At 51.3% G+C, this 18,915-nt stretch overlaps 1 protein-coding gene across 1 annotated transcript; it reads left to right on the forward strand.

Moving 5' to 3' along the window:
• Positions 1-3,080: 3,080 nt before the first annotated feature.
• Positions 3,081-18,547, forward strand: LOC142922456 (neuronal cell adhesion molecule-like). The gene is made up of 14 exons (XM_076063258.1): positions 3,081-3,172; positions 4,213-4,371; positions 6,043-6,148; positions 6,328-6,560; positions 7,032-7,154; positions 7,880-8,047; positions 8,736-8,844; positions 9,657-9,859; positions 11,531-11,665; positions 12,172-12,315; positions 13,663-13,774; positions 15,980-16,146; positions 16,329-16,607; positions 17,112-18,547. The coding sequence occupies exons 2-14, from the start codon at positions 4,275-4,277 to the stop codon at positions 17,375-17,377; spliced, it is 2,142 nt and encodes a 713-aa protein (XP_075919373.1). The 5' UTR covers positions 3,081-3,172; positions 4,213-4,274; the 3' UTR covers positions 17,378-18,547.
• Positions 18,548-18,915: the final 368 nt, after the last annotated feature.

Below are 18,915 nucleotides of genomic sequence, written 5' to 3' on the forward strand. Positions count from 1 at the left end.
AGATAGAAAACAAAAAATAAACAAAATGAAAGATAAAAATTCTAAATTAACATTTTAATAAAATTAGTAACAAATAAAAATAATAAATTGAAAATAATAAATTTATGAAAAGATGCCATGGGTCGACTGACTGAGATGACTGGCCAATGCACCACCTGTGCCCCCCACTACACACACAGTGTCCACACACACAGTGTACACACACACAGTGTACACACACACAGTGTACACACACAGTGTATACACAGTGTACACACAGAGTGGACACACACAGTGTACACACACACAGTGTACACACACAGTGTACACACACACAGTGTACACACAGAGTGGACACACACACAGTGCACACACACACAGTGTACACACACACAGTGTACACACAGTGTACACACACACAGTGTACACACAGAGTGGACACACACAGTGTACACACACAGTGTACACACGCAGTGTACACACACAGTGTACACACACACAGTGTACACACATACAGTGTACACACAGAGTGGACACACACAGTGTACACACACAGTGTACACACACAGACTGTTGGGGCAAGTGCTGTTAGCGAGCATCTAACACAAATACAAAGATCCCCAGTATAGCCTTAACAGACTGTTGGGGCAAGTGCTGTTAGCACCCAACACAAAGACAAAGATCCCCCGTATAACCTGAGCAGACTGTTAGGGCAAGTGCTGTTAGCGAGCACCTAACACAAAGACAAAGATCCCCCGTATAACCTGAGCAGACTGTTAGGGCAAGTGCTGTTAGTGAGCACCTAACACAAAGACAATGATCCCCCATGTAGCCTGAACAGACTGTTGGGGCAAGTGTTGTTAGCACCCAACACAAAGACAAAGATCCCCCGTGTAGCCTTGAACAGACTGTGAATTAAAAAATATTAAAAATATCACGAAGTCGTGATTTTTGTATACATATCACGACGTCGTTATTTTTTTATTCACTTTATTTCACATATAAGCAAGGACAAAAGATCATGCAACTTCGTCTTGCAGAGGAGAGGGGTGAAGTGTTGCTGGGTGCTGACCGACAGCGTCGCTGAAAGTTTTATTCTACATTTACCCTGATATTTTGAGTTGCTTTCCAGAGTCAAGGATTTCGATGAGCGATAAGAGTTGCGAGAAGCTGAGGGCCGCGGCGCGAATACAATTGGTGAGTTCTGAGAGTGAGTGAGGAGCTGCGAGCAGAATCGTGCGCCGCCCGGAGAGAAAGACAAAGGCGGTCGGGCGTGGTGCTGGCCACCCACCCCCTCGTGTGCCGTGCCGGTCTTCATAGGTGCTGCTCGCTAACAGCACTTGCTCCTACAGTCTGTTAAGGCTATACGGGGGATCTTTGTCTTTTGTGTGTGTGACTGCCGCGCGCCAAAGCACTATCTCGGATGATGCCAAAAACAAACACCCCACTCACCCACCCAACCAGCCCTGTATATATGTGTGTGTGTATATATGTGTGTGTATATGTGTGTGTGTATACAGTGAGGGAAAAAACTATTTGATGCCCTGCTGATTTTGTAGGTTTGCCCACTGACAAAGAAATGATCAGTCTATAATTTTAATGGTAGGTTTATTTGAACAGTGAGAGACAGAATAACAACAACAAAATCCAGAAAAACGCATTTCAAAAATGTTATAAATTGATGTGCATTTTAATGAGGGAATTAAGTATTTGATCCCTCTGCAAAACATGATTTAGTACTTGGTGGCAAAACCCTTGTTGGCAATCACAGAGGTCAGACGTTTCTTGTAGTTGGCCACCAGGTTTGTACACATCTCAGGATCGATTTTGGATTTCAGTCCTTCACGTTGTAGTGTGTTACCAATTGTTTTTTTGGTGACTATGGTCCCAGCTGCCTTGAGATCATTGACAAGTAGTTCTGGGCTGATTCCTCACCGTTCTCATGATCATTGCAACTCCACGAGGTGAGATCTTGCATGGAGCCCCAGGCCGAGGGAGATTGACAGTTCTTTTGTCTTTCTTCCATTTGCGAATAATCGCACCAACTGTTGTCACCTTCTCACCAAGCTGCTTGGCAATGGTCTTGTAGCCCATTCCAGCCTTGTGTAGGTCTACAATCTTGTCCCTGACATCCTTGGAGAGCTCTTTGGTCTTAGCCATGGTGGAGAGTTTGGAATCTGATTGATTGATTGCTTCTGTGGACAGGTGTCTTTTATACATGTAACAAGCTGAGATTAGGAGCACTCCCTTTAAGAGTGTGCTCCTAATCTCAGCTCGTTACCTGTATAAAAGACATCTGGGAGCCAGAAATCTTTCTGATTGAGAGGGGGTCAAATACTTATTTTCCTCATTAAAATGCAAATCAATTTATAACATTTTTGACATGCGTTTTTCCAGATTTTCTTGTTGTTATTCTGTCGCTCACTGTTTAAATAAACCTACCATTAAAATTATAGACTGATCATTTCTTTGTGAGTGGGCAAACGTACAAAATCAGCAGGGATCAAATACTTTCTTCCCTCACTGTATTTGTGTGTGTGTATGTATATGTGTGTGTGGGGAGCGGTAGTGTAGCAGTTAGCGCTACGCTGCACTATGAACCTGGCGACGTGGGTTCGATTCCCGCTCACGGCCAACACCAGTGACGATTATCTGAACCGGTCCCGGGCCTCCCCTAGGTCGACTCAGCCTCAAATGAGTACCTTGTGTGGTGTGTAAACATTGCCACTCGGGAGACAAAGGCGGTCGGGCGTGGTGCTGGCCACCCACCCCCTCGTGTACCGTTCCGGCCTTCATAGGTGCTCGCTAACAGCACTTGACCCTACAGTCTGTTAAGGCTACACGGGGGATCTTTGTCTTTGTGTGTATACGCCGATGTTGACTCTAGACGTGAGTACTGGGCAATGCATCCCAGGAATGTGAAACTTTAATCCACACAACTCGGCGGAAACCATCGCCTATTTGCCAGAGCTTAAGCCACCCCTTGCTAAGGGGCGTGTTGAGTCAACAGGGCTGAGTCAACAACTTCGCCTCCTGAGCCCTGAACAAAGACGCTGGCTGTAGTCAAGTTGCGTGCTGGCTGGCTTTTTACTGGACTGCTGCTGCTGCTCCACCATTGCTGTGGCTGTGTTGCTGCCACTGACACCTCCTCAGCCAAGCCCTCTCATCCTCACCTCCTCCTCCGCCTGTGTGGGTGAGTGAGAGCAAGAATGAAATTGCAGTTCATATAGGTAGGCTAAGAATTTACCCTGGTGTTTACTTTACATTTTACCGAGCAATACAGTATTGTAATTAATCAATACATACAGTGTATAGTTTATACAGTACGCTACTGTAAATTGCTGTGTTTTGCTAAATTATCAGCATTCTTTAAGACTCCTGGGTAGGCTAAGGCCATCTTCGACTTACGATATTTTTTGACCTACGATGGGGTTCGTCGTAACGCATCTCCGTCGTAAGTCGGGGACTACCATGTACATTTAATCGATGTACAGATAATTTATACATTTTTAAAAGTGTATTGTCTTCCTTTTCTTCACGTTGAACGTATCGTGTCTTTGTAGTGATTGTCCTCATGTTCTGACCCCGTGCCCTTCCTCGACGTTTGTGTAAGAGAGCTTCATAGCTCGTCGGGGTGAAAACCTTCATCTGTATTTCTAAAACACCTCCAGGATACTTGCCGACGAGGCAGAAAGCTGAAATTGGCTTCCCAGACAGCTTTTAGTACACAAACAACAGGGAGAAAACCCGAACGCCGCGTGAGATTGTACTCAACACGCTTTTATTGAACTCACTCTGTTGTTGTTGTGTCCTCAAATCTTGTAACTCAATTTTAACCCACTTCCAAATGTGGTATCGACTGCAAACTTGGTATACTTGTGTCATACTGATGACAATACGATATTCAATCATTAAAAATATATTTTTAAACATTCATTTTTATACGTCATGTTTCGGCTTGGGTCTAATTGTCCACGCTCAACTGACGCTGGCTGTAATTGCCCACGGTCCCCTTTACATTGTGGCAAGCTTCGGGGCCACTTCCTGGAGTCGTGGAGTTCTTCCATTACTAGTACGGTACATTTGAATAAAGCGTTTTAAAAGTTTTTTTTCAATATTACTTATTCCATTGTAAGGCCTTCAAATCTCCCTCCCATCCTTCCCCCTCCTGCCTCTCCATCTCCTCCGCCCCTTCCTCCTCCCCTCTTCCTCCCCCCTTTCCTCCTCTCCTAGCCAAGTGAAGGAAGCCCCCACCCCACCCCCCCGGTCCGACCATCCGCCCGGCCCCCACCCCGATGGAGGCTTTCTCCACCACCACCGCCTGCTTCGTGGCGTTGCTGGCATCTCTGCTTGGCGCTCTTTGTGACCACCCCCTCGTCCTGCCCCTTGGCGGTGAGTAGCAAACACCCCCCCTCTCCCAGCTGATACCCCCTCTACAACACTACACCCACCAATCGCCCACCAAAGTCTATCAACTAAACGATGTCTTTATCTTACCAAGGAAGCCCCACTCAGCTGCTCTGTCGCTCTTTTTCAGAAGCCGCCTTTTCCTGTCACAAATGGGACACAACTGGACACAATGGGACACAATGGGACACTGGGACACACTGGGACACAATGGGACACAACAGGGCTCAATGGGACACAACTGGACACAATGGGACACTGGGACACAATGGGACACAACAGGGCTCAATGGGACACAACTGGACACAATGGGACACAACGGGACACAATGGGACACAGCAGGACACAATGGGACACAACAGGGCTCAAATGGGACACAACTGGACACAATGTGACACAACGGGACACAATGGGACACAGCGGGACACAATGGAACACAATGGGACATAGCGGGACACAATGGGACACAACTGGACACAATGGGACACAACTGGACACAATGGGACCCAATGGGACACAATGGGACATTGGGACACAATGGGACATTGGGACACAATGGGACACTGGGACACAATGGGACACAACAGGGCTCAATGGGACACAACTGGACACAATGGGACATTGGGACACAATGGGACACTGGGTCACAATGGGGTCTCTCTGAGTCTATGGATCTCTATAGGGCTCTCTGAACCTGGGTCTACAAGAGTCTCTGGGTCTGAGTCTCCGTGGATCTCTTTGAGTCTCTGTGGGTGCCTATGAGTCTACGTGAGTCTCTATGGGTCTTTGAGTCTCTACAACTTTCTATGGGTCTCCGAGTGTCTGTGAGTCTCTGAGTCTGGATCTGTATGGATATCTATGAGCCATCTCCTTCTTCCCTATGGCTGATGTCAATTCCAGAGCAACAACTACAATTTCACATGCAGGTGGCCAAGCCCAGATAACCACGTCAGGAGCAGTCACAGAGTTGTGTATCATCATCGCTAATGTAACCGCTATGGGCTTGATTGTAACGAACCACACGTATAATTATCTAACGGAGTTAATGATGACCTTAGATTGGACCCATAGACTCACGTGACTGCACAGTAGGCAATGCCCACCAGTGGAGTAATCAATTCAGGGTACAGGGCACCTATTCAGATTCAGATGGACGCTGTATGGGGATTGAGCAGTGAGGTGCTGTGGGACGTTGGGTCGATCGGTGTGCACCTGGTCACCATTGCAGAAGCACAAATGCTCCTCAGAACACTTGGAAATAACGAGTTGCCGTGCAACGACCCTCTGGTGTCCCTCGGTGGTGGAGTCACTCGATCCTCAGGAGGAGGGCAGAACACAACGCGGAGTATCCACTCGTCGCCTCCGATCTCGTCTGTTGTGGTTGTCTGTATTCAACGGCCTGTCCCCTCGTTATGGCCACGGCAGGAGAGGGATATGGCGAGCCGGTGACACTGTGATGTCTCCTACTTCGTATTTGTGGATCGGGCAGTGGGTCGTTGTAGGTTATTACGGTGTCTGGGTGTCTGTTCTGGATGACCGCAGTTGCACCACTGACGGAGAGTTCTTATTATTTTACATTTGCTGCATTGTCAGGTATCCGCTTCTTCTTCTGCTGCTGCTGCTGCCACGGTTTGTTAACCCGTTGATCTCTTGCAGTTACTCAGCCTCCGTCCATCACCCGGCAATCGCGGGTGGATTACATCGTGGACCCACGGGACAACATTGTGGTGGAGTGTGAGGCACACGGCAACCCAACACCCAAGTACGCTCCCCACCTCCCTCCATCCCTCCGTCCCAACCTCCATCCCCTCCCTCCGTCCCTCCCTCCCGACTTAGCCCTCCCTCCCCACCTCCCTCCCCCCCTTCCTCCCTCCATCTCTTATTAACTCTCTCCCTCCCTTCTCTCCCCTCCCCCTCCCTCCCTTCCCGTTTGTGCTGCAGGTTCTGGTGGAGCAAAGATGGCCGGAGCTTTGACCCGGACAGCGACCCCCACGTGAGGCGGCATGGGAAAAGTTCGGGCACCTTCACTGTAGACATGGCGGCGGTGGTGGCGGCGTCCGCGGATTACGGCGATGACAGCATCACCGTGGAGGCCTATGAGGGGGTCTACCGCTGCTCGGCGGAGAACCGGGCCGGCACGGCGCTCACCGCAAACATCACCGTGCGGCTGGCGCGTGAGTGAGGGGGGGGGGATGATGCCACGCTTGGACCGTGAACTACCACTCACACACACAGAGTGCTAACCGTTGCACCACCACTCCCCACACACACACACACACAGTGTGCTAACCGCTGCACCACCGCTCCCCACACACACAGTGCGCTAACTGCTACACTACTGCTCCCCACACACAAAGTGCGCTGTCCCTCTGGCTGCACTTAGTCAGGTTTAATTAGACAACAACCAACGACTGTTACTGAACCCGTCCTGGGCCCTCCCCTAGGTCGACTCAGTCTCAAACGAGTATCTAATGCGAAATGTAAAAACATTACCATTGGGGAGACAAAGGCGGCCCGGGTGCAGCGCTGACCACCAACCCTGTCGTGTGCCACGTCGGCCTTCACAGGTGATGCTGCTCGCCGACAGCACTTGCCCCAATGGTCTGTTTGAGGCTACACGGGGAGTCTTTGCCTGTATCCTGCAGGTGCTCCCCTGTGGCCCCGTGAGCTGCTTCAACCCATCATGGCCACCGAGGGCTCCCCGGCCGTGCTGCGCTGCCACCCTCCCCACGGCTTTCCTCCTCCCACCGTCTTCTGGTTGGACGGCTGTGAGTGGCACTGTGGCTATGAGATGTTGACTACCTCGCCTGATACGCAGGAGGGCGTGGGTTCGATCCCGACCCTGATGACGCGTGCTGCATACTTGCAGTTTGCGTGCGACTCTCTCTCCCATCGTGTTGTTTGCATTGTTGGTTGTTGTAACTCGCTGACCCCGTGCCCATACTGGACATCCGTGTTCTTCTGCTTCCGTACGGCTGCTGATGTGGATGCAGAGCAACAGCTACAATGTCACATTCGGGTGGTCATGCCAGACGACCCCGTCGACAGGGAGTAGCGGAGTGGTGAATCATCTCTGTGATGTCTCCATGGTCTATGTGTTTATACGGGTCTCTAGGGGTGTCTCTGGGTCTCCTGAGTCTCTGTGCATCTCTGTGAGTCTGGATATCTATGGGTATCCACGAGTCTGCTTATTTCGTGTGGCTGCTGGTGTCGATGCCAAAAAAGGAGACGTCCGTGACGTCTCCTTCGTATTTGCGGATCGGGCGTTCGCGTCGTCCTACGTTGTTACGGTGTCTGTCGTGGATGACCGCAGTTGCACACCACTACTGGAGAGTTGTTCATCTTCCATCTGCGCATCATCAAGTATCCGCATCCGCTGCTTCCACGGTTTGTGCGGTGGACCCCTAATAAAGATTCAGATCTCCTTAATTCCCCCCCCCCCCGCCCACCCCCCCGACTGCCCACCGCCCTTACCCCCGGGATGGCGCTGCAGCCATGGAGAAAGTGCCGCTGGATGCGCGAGTGTCGCAGGGCTTGGACGGGGACCTCTACTTCGCCAACGTGCTTCCGAGCGACCGGGGTGACTACGTGTGCTACGCTCGCTACCCGCACACGGGGACCATCCAGTACAAGCAGCCGCTCCGGCTGGTCGTCAAACCCGGTGAGTGGCGACGGCGTGGTGGCGGCGGTGGCGAACGCGGGGAAGTGCGTGTGTGTACGTGTGTGTGTGTGTGTGTACGTGTGTGTGCGTACATGCATGTGTGTAAGTTTGTGTATGTGGGGTGCGGTGGCATAGCGGTTATCGCTACGCTGCGCCATGAACCCGGGCAACACCAGTGACGATTATCTGAAATGAGTACCTGGTCCGGTGCGTAAAAAGATCGCCACTGGGGAGACAAAGGCGGACGGGCGTGGTGTTGGCCACCCACCCCCTCGTGTGCCATGCCGGCCTTCATAGGTGCTCGCTAACAGCATTTGCCCCTACAGTCTGTGAAGGCTATATGGGGGATCTCTGTCTTTGTGTTAAAGTGGCAGGTTAGTGCCTGCAACAGACTGTCGGGGGCAAGTGCTGTTAGCGAGCACCTATGAAGGTCGGCATGGCAGACAAGAGGGTGGGTGGCCATCACCAGGCCCGACCGCCTTTGTCTCCCCGGTGGCGATGTTTACACATCATACCAGGTACTCATTTGAGGCTGAGTCGACCTAGGGAAGGCCCATGACCGGTTCAGATAATCATCACCGGTGTCGCCCTACAGCGGGAATCAAACTCAGGTCATGGCCAGGTTTGTAGCACAGTGTAGCGCTAACCACCGTGCCACCGCTCCCCACGCATGCGTGGATGCACGCAGAGCGTCCGTCAAAGAGCCGGCCAGTGTTCCTGGAGCCTGTGGGCGAGACGAGCACCAAGATGGTCCTCTCTGGGGAAACGCTGCTGCTGACGTGCATCACACAAGGGCTGTACGTATACACGCATGCACACATACACACACACATGTACACACGTACACGCACACCCACACAAGTGCAACAACAACAACCGCCATTCGCCACTAAGTGGCGGTGACATCACCACGGCGCTTGTGCCAGGCCGTGTGCACGTCGAGGCCACGTGAAGTGTCGAACGCCCGCTAGCAGGAGGTCTCGGGGCAGACCCAGGTGCCATGCGTCGACTGACTGAGATGACTGGCTGATGCACCGCCTGTGGCCCCTACTGTGAGCCCACAGTTGCCTAAATACCAGAGAGGTCCAGGTGGTACCGGTCCAGATCCCAACAGAGGAGTGGCGCTCTCTCCTCCGCATTGAGCGTTTGAACATTCCACGTGTCTCTTTGCTGTTTCTGGAGGAACCCCAAGGGTAAGGATGCAGCCTCGTGGCTCTGCAATTTGTTGTTTAGCCAGGAGACGTCATAGACGCCTGTCCCCCTGGGGCCTCCGGCACAATCTTCATTCTATATGTTGCACATGGTTCAGTGGTAGTTGAATTGAAGGTGGAGGGGTTACCAGCTCCTCGCGCTTGTCCAGAGCCTGCATTTGGCCGCTGTTTGGGCTATAAGCGCCGTGAGGGAATAGCCGATTTGCAATTGGCCTTCCCTCCATGGCGTTGCTCACATCCACCGCAGTGTTACCGTCCGGCACCGCTGAAGAGGCAGGGGTTTTTTTTTTTCCAGACTACACTATACACTACATACTACACTTTACACTACTGTACACTACCCTAGTTCCACACACGTGCGCGCGTTGCGTGTGCACTCCCCGTGTGTGTGCACGCAGCCCCACGCCGGAGGTGAGCTGGAGCAAGTGGGGTGGGGCGGTGTCGTCGGAGCAAGCCGCCGCCCTCGCCGCCGCCCTCGCCGCCGTCTCCGGCACAGCGCTGGCCATCCGCAACGCGTCGGAGTCCGATGGCGGCGACTACCGATGCCGCGCCGTCAACAGCGAGGGCGTGGCGCTGCACACCGTCACGGTCACCGTGGAATGTGTGTGCACGTGTGTGCCTGCGTGTGTGCGCATGGCGGAGTGGTGGTTTTGGTGTTAGCGCAACTCCGCTATGAACCCAGCAGCTCGAGTTTCCGATTCGCCTCCTCACTGTCGGCCACTACCGCCAGCGACGATTATCTAAACTGGTCCTGGGCCTCGCCTAGGTCAACTCGGCCTCAAATGAGTACCTGGTGCGGCATGTAAATATCGCCACTGGGGAGACAAAGGCGGCCGGGTACGGTGCTGGCCACCCACCCCCTTGTGTGCCATGTCGGCCTTCAGAGTTGCTCACAAACAGCACTTGCCTCAACAGTTTGTTAAAGTCTATGCAAGGGGGTCTTTGTTATTTGGGTGCCACGATGGCTATGAGATGTTAACTACCTTGCCTGGTATTCAGGAGGTCGTGGGTTAGATCCCAACCCTGACGATGCCTGCTGATGTATATTCAGAGTTTGCGTCTATCATCATCATCATCACAGTGGCTAGGAGATGTTAACTACCTCGACTGGTACACAGGAGGTCGTGGGTTTGATCCCGATCCTGACACCGGCTGCGTATTTGGAGTTTACGGTGTCTCTTTACCCGTGCTCGCTGTGGCGCATTCGGTTCTAGCCTACTTCAAGGCTCACCTTTATTGCTGCCACTGTTATACTTTTTGGTCAGCCAAGTCACGGTCATCTATAGCGTGGGTCGAGTCAAGACCGAGGCGATTTCAGAGGGTCGCTCCGTCTTTAAGTTTTAGAAACGCTTCCCCTGCCTGCTTTCACACCACAGCATCTATCTGCACCACACGATGTGCTCACATTATACCCCAGGACGTCCCCTTTGTCCCAACGCTCACACCTGAGGCTACGGGTTCCCGAACACACGCACAAGCACAGCACCCTTAGGACACGTTTAGCCTCAGCCGGCGTTCACCACCCGATGTCGGGCTGCGTTCACAAGAAAGGCAACTTGGAGGTGCCAACCCCGGCCTGCCACCGCAGTCCGAGGAGAAAGAGAGCCGCCGCCTGCTGGTTCCTCACCACGACAGGGGGGCGACGTCAGAGGCAACCTCTCTGCTGCTCCTCTGTACAGTCTGCCCCCCCCACCGGGTGACCACCGACAAATCACAGGGACCGTTACTTAGGGCCCTGGGTGCATTACCGACATCTGTATTGTTTTTATGTTACCAATAACCCACGGTCCACGCTGAGCTGCTGCTGACAGCTGGGGATGCTTGGAGGTTTTGGGGGGACTGCTCCTGTTCCCGCTGCTGGCTGGAGCCTTGTGAGCAGACACACAGCTGGGGTCTTCCTCCATTCTCCCTCCGATGTCTGGTGCGGGTGGGGTGGTCCCTATTTATAGGAAGCTGGCCACACTAATGGTGATTGGCACCTTGCTTTGTTAATTTTCATCAGACGCCTTTCCCTATTACAGGTGGACCCCCACCCTCTTTCTTGTTCTGCCTTGACACTTATTGGTGCCATGTGACAGTCACGTGGATTTTTTCGTTCAAGAGCCAGGTCGCCTGTGAAAAAGAGCTACATAGCTCAGCGGACCTTACCTGGTAACTACAAATAGTTACAAAAATGTGTCGTCTAGTTTACAAGCATGGGACATTGTCTAATCCCTCCTTCTCCCCCCCCCCCTGCCTCCTCCTCCTCCTCGTGCTTTCCCGGCCACTGCAGCCAAGCCGTACTGGACCGCTCCAGTGCCAGAGAACCGTGACTACGCCCTATGGGACACCGTTGAGCTCACGTGCCGTGCAAGTGGAATCCCCACACCGACCATCCGATGGTTCATCAACGGCGTGCCCATCGATGGTGAGACACGAGGGGGCGTGTGAATAGGGGGGGGCGGCCAGCATCACCTGCTCAGCCACTTGCCCCACCTATGCACTTGCTCACCCACTCGAATTTTTCTCGTCCACACACTCACAGCCGATCACATGCTCACTCAACCGCTTGTCCACCGACTTACACATGCACACGCCTCATCCACTCGCATGCTCACGCTCGCAGTCGATTGTCAACCGATCACTCGGTCAACCAATCACAACAATTCACACACTCGGTCAACCAATCACACGCTTACTCACCCGCTCACTCATCCGCTATGTGCACACACTCACCCAGCTAGTCGCGCACTCACTCAGCCAAATCACAGAACTTATCGAATTGAGCCACATAATGCCATATTGTGCTAAATTCATCCTACCAAAAAATGACATATCATGCTAAGACCATTCCAAATCGTGGCAAATCGTGGCAAATCGTGCCAAGACCACGCCAAACTGTGCCGGGTGTCGTACCGCCGTGCGATGGAGCAGAAGCCCCCGAGGTGCTAGGACGGCGGGTGGACGGCGACTCCCTGACGCTGACCTGGCTGGAGGAGGAAGACACTGGTGTGTACCAGTGTGAGGCCTCAAACCGGCACGGCACCATCCTGGCTAATGCATACGTCAACGTGCTGGGTGAGCGGGGGGTTGTGGGTAACGCACCGCCGCATGTAGCCAACTATGATAGTCGGAGATGCGGGGGAAAGACAACTGAGTCTCTGTGCGAGTCTATGGTCTCTGTGTAAGTTTATAGGTTGCTGTGTGAGTCTGTGCGTCTGTGTCAGTCTGTGGGTCTCTGTGAGAGTCTGAGTTTCTGTGTAAGTCTATGGGTCTCTGTGGGAATCTGTGTGGTCTATCGGTCTGTGTGATTCCGTAGGTCTCTGTGAGTCTGTGGGTCTCTGTGTGAGTCTGTAAGTCACTGTGTAAGTCTATCGGTTTCTGTGAAAGTCTATCGGTTTCTGTGTAAGTCTGCGTCTCCATGAGTCAATGAGTTTCTGTGTAAGTCTATGGGTCTCTGTGGGATTCTGTGTGGTCTATCGGTCTGTGTGATTATGTGGGTCTCTGTAAGTCTGTGGGTTTCTGTGTGAGTCTGAGTTTCTGTATAAGTCTATGAGCCTCTGTGAGTCTGTGGGATTCTGTGTGAGTCTATCGGTCTGTGTGATTCTGTGGGTCTCTCTGTGATTCTGTGAGTCTATAGGTATCTGTATGAGTTTGTGGGTCTCTGTGTGAGTCAAGAGCCGAATGGCTCACAGGGCTATACCAAATAAATAAACTGAATGAGTTTCTGTGTGAGTCTATGGGTCTCTGTATGAGTCTATGCGTGTCTGTGTGAGTCTATGGGGCTGTATGATGATATCCTTTCATACCACCATGCTACGTAAGGAGGATGAGGGGGGCTCCTCCCACAAGCGTCGCTCCTCCCCGGCTTCGTCTTCACCCTTCTCGCCATCACCACCATCCTCTCTCTTGCTAAACCCTGCATCTCCTCCTCCATGTCCTCCTTCTCTGCCACCTCTCTAGTCTCGGTTCGACTTTGTAACATCTCGCTCCTCAACTTCGCTCATCTTCGCTTTCCAACTCCGTCTTCTCGGTCCCCATATTTATTCCTCTCGTGTTGGTTCCCCCCCTTCAAACCCTCCCCCTCCCTCCCCCTCCACATTCCACTTCCTGTATTCTGGGCTTCTCCACCCTTCCTCCGCACTCCCATTCAGTGTCTCCCTCTGCTCTTCCTCCCCTCCTTACATTTGCTAATTCGCTCTCCTCATTCTCCAATCTCTCTCTCACTTCCCTCCTGAATCTTCTGTCGTCAACTCCTGCCACCCCCCCCCCCCCCCCCCAAGATCTCCTCCTCCTTCACCTGTTAGCATCTCTGCTGCGGTTCCACAACATTTCTCTAACTCAGCAACCCCCCTCCCTCCCTCACCTCCCCCCTGCTCCCTATCTCTGCCACCCCCCATCCCGCCCTCCCCACCTCTCCCACAGCCGTGCCCCCACGGATGCTGTCGGAGCCAGACACGCTGTACACGGCGACAGAGGGCCAGGTCATGTACATGGAATGTGCAGTATTTGGGTTACCGCGCCCCAACATCATCTGGTGAGACCGACGCTGGCCTGGCTACTTTACTCTCTCATTAACTAAACAGTCTTTTTTTTATTTTATCAGCTAAGACCCCACTGAGCTACCATTTATCTCTTTTCAGAAGTCATCTGTCTGTCACAAATGATAGCTCGATGAAGTGGCTTATCTTCACGTGGAAACTTATAGCAGCCAAATACTCTAAACCTCCACGTTGATTCTGAATGTGGAGGGATAACCAGAGAACCCGGAGAAAAATCGACATAACTATGGGGAGAACATGCAAACTTCATATATACAGACCGCCCATAAAGACCCAGAGAGACCCATAATACTCTAAATGCATGATGTTGATGTAGAGGGGAAAACACCACATAACCTGGAGACTAATCCACGTAACCACCACGGGGAGAAAGAGAGAAACGCAGACTACACATAGACAACAGGAACCATCAGGGTCGGGATCCAACACACGACCTCCTGTATACCAGGCTTTTTCAAGCAATACGACTCATGCCACCGAAATAAACCACTCGGACACTCAGTCCTCTATAACGCTGAGTATTTAATAGATAAGTGACTACAGAAAAATATGCAAGCTCAATGATATAGCCGTGGCCTTAAGAAAATATGGGAACACACTGGCATTAGAACAAAAAGGTTTACTCTCCAAGAACTTAACAGTATGTGGAAAACATCGGCAAAACCAGACGGCCATCTACCAGTCTGGAAAGACAAAGTCGCAGCAGACCAAACAACATATCAATAAACAATAATTCTACCAGTGATACATCAGAACAATTACCAGTGGGTGCTCTTCATGAGGTAGCCCCTGGGAGTCATGCCCCCGCATAGACTGACTTGAGAACTTTGAGTTTAACATCAAATGGCAATTTCCCCTCTTGAAATCACGCCCCTTCTCGTGAATATGAATTACGGTCAATGCAACCAGACCCTGGGTGGATGTAGAACCTAAGCTTTTGGACCAGAATGCCGGATGTTATATCCACGTAAGGTGTTTGCTACTTCTTGCAAGGACCCACATTTTAACTAACTTAGTTCGGACAAAGGGCCTATGTCCCGTGAAGGTCTCACGTGCGATGTCACTTATTTATACATTTATAGGCATGAGAATGATAAGAGGCACATTATAAATAGACCACTCGTTAAATTATTTCCTCGTGCAATAATGGGGTAAAGTGTGCTTTTGTGAAGGTCCTTATGTGCTGTGCAGTACATCAATGCACGTGTACACCAGCATGCGATACTGAGTCGGGCCTGTAGGTGGGTGGCAGGGTTATTGAGTAACCTGACCTCTATACCAGTCACGTGGTTAATGGCGACTCGGTTGAGAATTTCTGTGTGACCCACGTGCTGTTGCATTTTACAGGTAAAGGACCAAAATGTTGTTTTGAATTGGTAGTTTGTGATACATTCAATTGGAGGGGGTTTAGCACTATGCACTGTAAAGGATGACTTACTGTAGTTAATACTGGTAATTATCTAACCCTAATACTGTTTATTCCATAACCATGCCATTGCACCCAGAATATGGCTTCTTGTAATGATATTAAGAATAGAACACCTGTACAGAAGTAAGTTATACAATGGTGACAAGCACAATACATACAGTACAGATAATGGGTGTAAGATATCAATATAAGTGGATGGTTTAGATGGACATACAGCTTAGGATTAAGGTAATATTCGAATAGTGAAATGTAAAGGTTATGAATGAATACAAAGATGGTTTATCAGCAGTGGAATTGGGTTGAAGGGAAACTGTTATTGAGTAACCTGACCTGTACACTAGTCACGTGGTTAATGGTGACTCGGTTGAAATCTGCTGTGTGTGCTACATGTGCTGTTGCATTTCACAGATTACCACAATAAATGTGTTGCCCTCGATTTGGAGCACCTGCCCACATCCTTCATTTCGAATGTGTAAAAGATGCCTCCCTTCCGAGACCCCAACTCTGCTGGAAGGAGTGAAGGCCCTGTCTTAATGAGCTCAACATAAATGTAGTATAATTATGAATCGAATATTAACTATGTATTGATTATCAAAAAGGGGTACACATCCAACAATAGCCAGGTTGCTTCTGAAAAAGAGCTATATAGCTCAGTGACGCCTTACCTGGTAAAATAAACATTGTTTTGTTTAGTTGCTTGGTAGTCAAGACTCCCCCCCCCTCCCTCTCTGCTTACGCCGCGCACCGCCAGGTTTAAGGGTGAGGACAGCGGACCCCTGCTGAGCAAGCGTTACCAAACCTTTGCCAACGGCACGCTGCTCATCTCGAACCTGTTGCGTACCGACTCCGATACGTACACGTGCTTTGCGATGAACAAGCTGCACTACGACCAGCTCCAGGCACGCCTCTTCGTCGAAGGTTAGAAAAAGCAATCCAGCAGGGGTCTTCTCGACCACGTTCATGCCCTAACTTCTCTCGCTTGCGAAAACGTGGATCCCCTAAATGGAACATCTTTGCCGGTTATAAACATTTAGGCTGGCTTGCCTATCATTCGCCGCTCTCTTCCCCCCCCCCCCCCATTGGTAAACTGCCCCCTACAGTCGCCAGCAACAACTCGGAGCCGGGAGCGGTGCCACACGGTGACCTGGCGTGGCCCAGCGCCACGCCACGCATGCCGGACGGCGGTGGCAGCGGCCTCTGGAGCTCCATCACCACCGCCACTGCCACCACCACCGCTGCCACCACCACTGTAACAGTCGCCGCAACCGCTGCTACAACCACCGATAGCACCACCACAACCACTCGGCACCGCTACTACGGCGTGAGCACACCATCACCACGCACGCCAGCCAGCATCGGAAGTGCCAATGCTGATGATGGTGAGTCCCTCTCCTCCCTCTCGCCATAACCGCAGTGATGCCAAAATCTTAACTACCTTGCCTGGTATACAGGAGTTTGTGGATTCAATCCTGACCCTGACGATGCCTGTATGTTTATTGTTTGATTGTCTCTGTCCCTGTGGTTGCGTGTATTTCCTACGCAATTGGAAGAAAATTTGTGGATAAAGTCCACGATGTTTTTCATTTACCGAACAGCTTAAATAGAGCCAGATGGATCGTTGTGCAAAAGATGGTGATGGCTTGTAAAGTCTCCAGGAGGGTTCATTTATCAGGTAGATAGATGGTGGCTGCTGATTATGAAAGACAAAACAATCCCACGGGGTCAGCACTGCACTCTGCCAGGAGGGTTACCAAGGGCAGTAAAATATGTCTGGTCCAGTTTTTTTTTATGGAGATGAAAATTCATAGGTTGTGGCATGGGCAACTATAACGTTCGCTGTTGCTGGACTTTTCTCTGCTCTCGTGACCCCCCCCCCCCCCCAGTCCGCTCCTCGTCAGAAGAGGAGACAGCCGCCATGACTAAGAGCCCCTTCATCAGTTCCATGATTGGCGTGGTGGCGTTGCTTACGTTGGTGACGTTCGTGGTGTCCGTTGCGTGGTGGGGCAGGAAGCGGCAGCAACAACTGCGCCTGCAAGCCCCCTTGGTGAGCGGGAGTGGCACTGTGACTGTAAATCAAGTCTCATGGCAATATAATACCAGAGATCAGCAACTGAAAAATCCCATACACCCAGACTTGTTTTGTATGTAGGAACATTCATTTATCCTTCACGTCTTTAGGTATCTCGTCTGTTTTAATCTCCCTGCCATGGTCGTCAGCCTCCGAGCCCCTCCGCACCCTAGCCCCGTGGTGACCGTTCTCTCCCCTTATACCTCATCCTCCAATGAATCCAAATCCTCCAACTTCACACACTCCGTGATCCTCTTGCCTTCAGAGAGCATGCCGGCGCTAGTCCTGGATGATTCACTGGTGGAAGCGGGCAAGTGGGACGGGGCTATACGTATGTATACTCGTGTATGTTGAAGTTATTTCGCACTCCTGTACGGTGCCAACGGCGCTAATCGGAGGAGTGGGGGAAGGACAACAAATCTGGCTGTTGCCTGATGAAACTGGTTGTAATTACTGGCGAAACATCATACTCAGATTGTAAATGTTGTGGCTTGGCTCTCCAACAAACCGGTGTGCTGTGTTGAGTTGGCTGTGTCGGGTGGTGACGGGGTTTTAACGACACATTTATATATTTACACGATCTAACCCAAAAAAAAACCCTCTATGAATGACGACAAATTAAACACAAGAAGCAGTTTTAAAGAAATTAGTTTTCCATGCAGATGATTTAAAAGTGCTTTTGTGTTTTGAAATCGTTCATGTTTACAGCAGAGTAGTGATGTTCACAGGTGAGGTCAGGGAGAAGTCACGTCACTGGGCGGGGTCAGGGAGCAATCAAACGCTGGGTGACTGTGAGTGCAGTGAGCCACCAATCACGAATTATATTGACAGCTGCTGAAAATAAACGTGAGACAAAACACAAAATTGCTCATTGTGTTTAGTTTGTTGTCCTTCCCCCTCACCTCTGATTAGCGTGGTTGGCTATGCATGGTACAAAATAAGTTCAACAGAGACCCGTAGACTCACCACACAGACCCGTAGACGCACCACACCTACCCGTACACTCACCAAACAGAGACCCATATACTCACCAATCAGAGACCCATAGACTTACCTAACAAAAGACCCATAGACTCACCAATCAGAGACCCATACACTCATCACACAGAGACCCATAGACTCACCAATCAGAGACCCATAGACCCGCACACAGAGACCCTTAGGCTCACCACACTGACCCATACAGGTGTAATAAGTGGCTCCGACACGATAGGAACTTAAGTCGTTTATTAATAAATCTTCGGTACAGCTTAGATGTCTCTTGTCTCTCTCACTACGGAATGATCGCCACCCAGGCGGCTTCACTGCCCCGTGCCACGTGGCGCTCACCGCTCCCTAGCGTGCCGCTGGCTGACGGCGCGCTAGGGAGCGGTTGAGCGGCTGGAGGTCGAGCCGCCACGTGGCCGATGGAGATGATGGGGCAGCACGACGGGGAGCTCCTCTTGATTCTTCACACCGACCCCGCACCTCGCACTGGCCCCCGCTTATAAACGCTCCCCGGCGACTAAACCCCGACTCTGGCCACGCCCCTCATGGAACCTTCGGGAACATTCCAGAGGCTTCCCGGGTGGCTCCGCCCCTTCACCTTTGCTCTAGATGTAAACCCTTACCCCAGATAA

This window comes from Petromyzon marinus, unplaced genomic scaffold (assembly GCF_048934315.1).
Source record: "Petromyzon marinus isolate PM22_M1 ecotype Great Lakes invasive population unplaced genomic scaffold, UKy_Petmar_22M1.pri1.0 PM_G_Scaffold_97, whole genome shotgun sequence".
Lineage (NCBI taxonomy): Eukaryota > Metazoa > Chordata > Hyperoartia > Petromyzontiformes > Petromyzontidae > Petromyzon > Petromyzon marinus.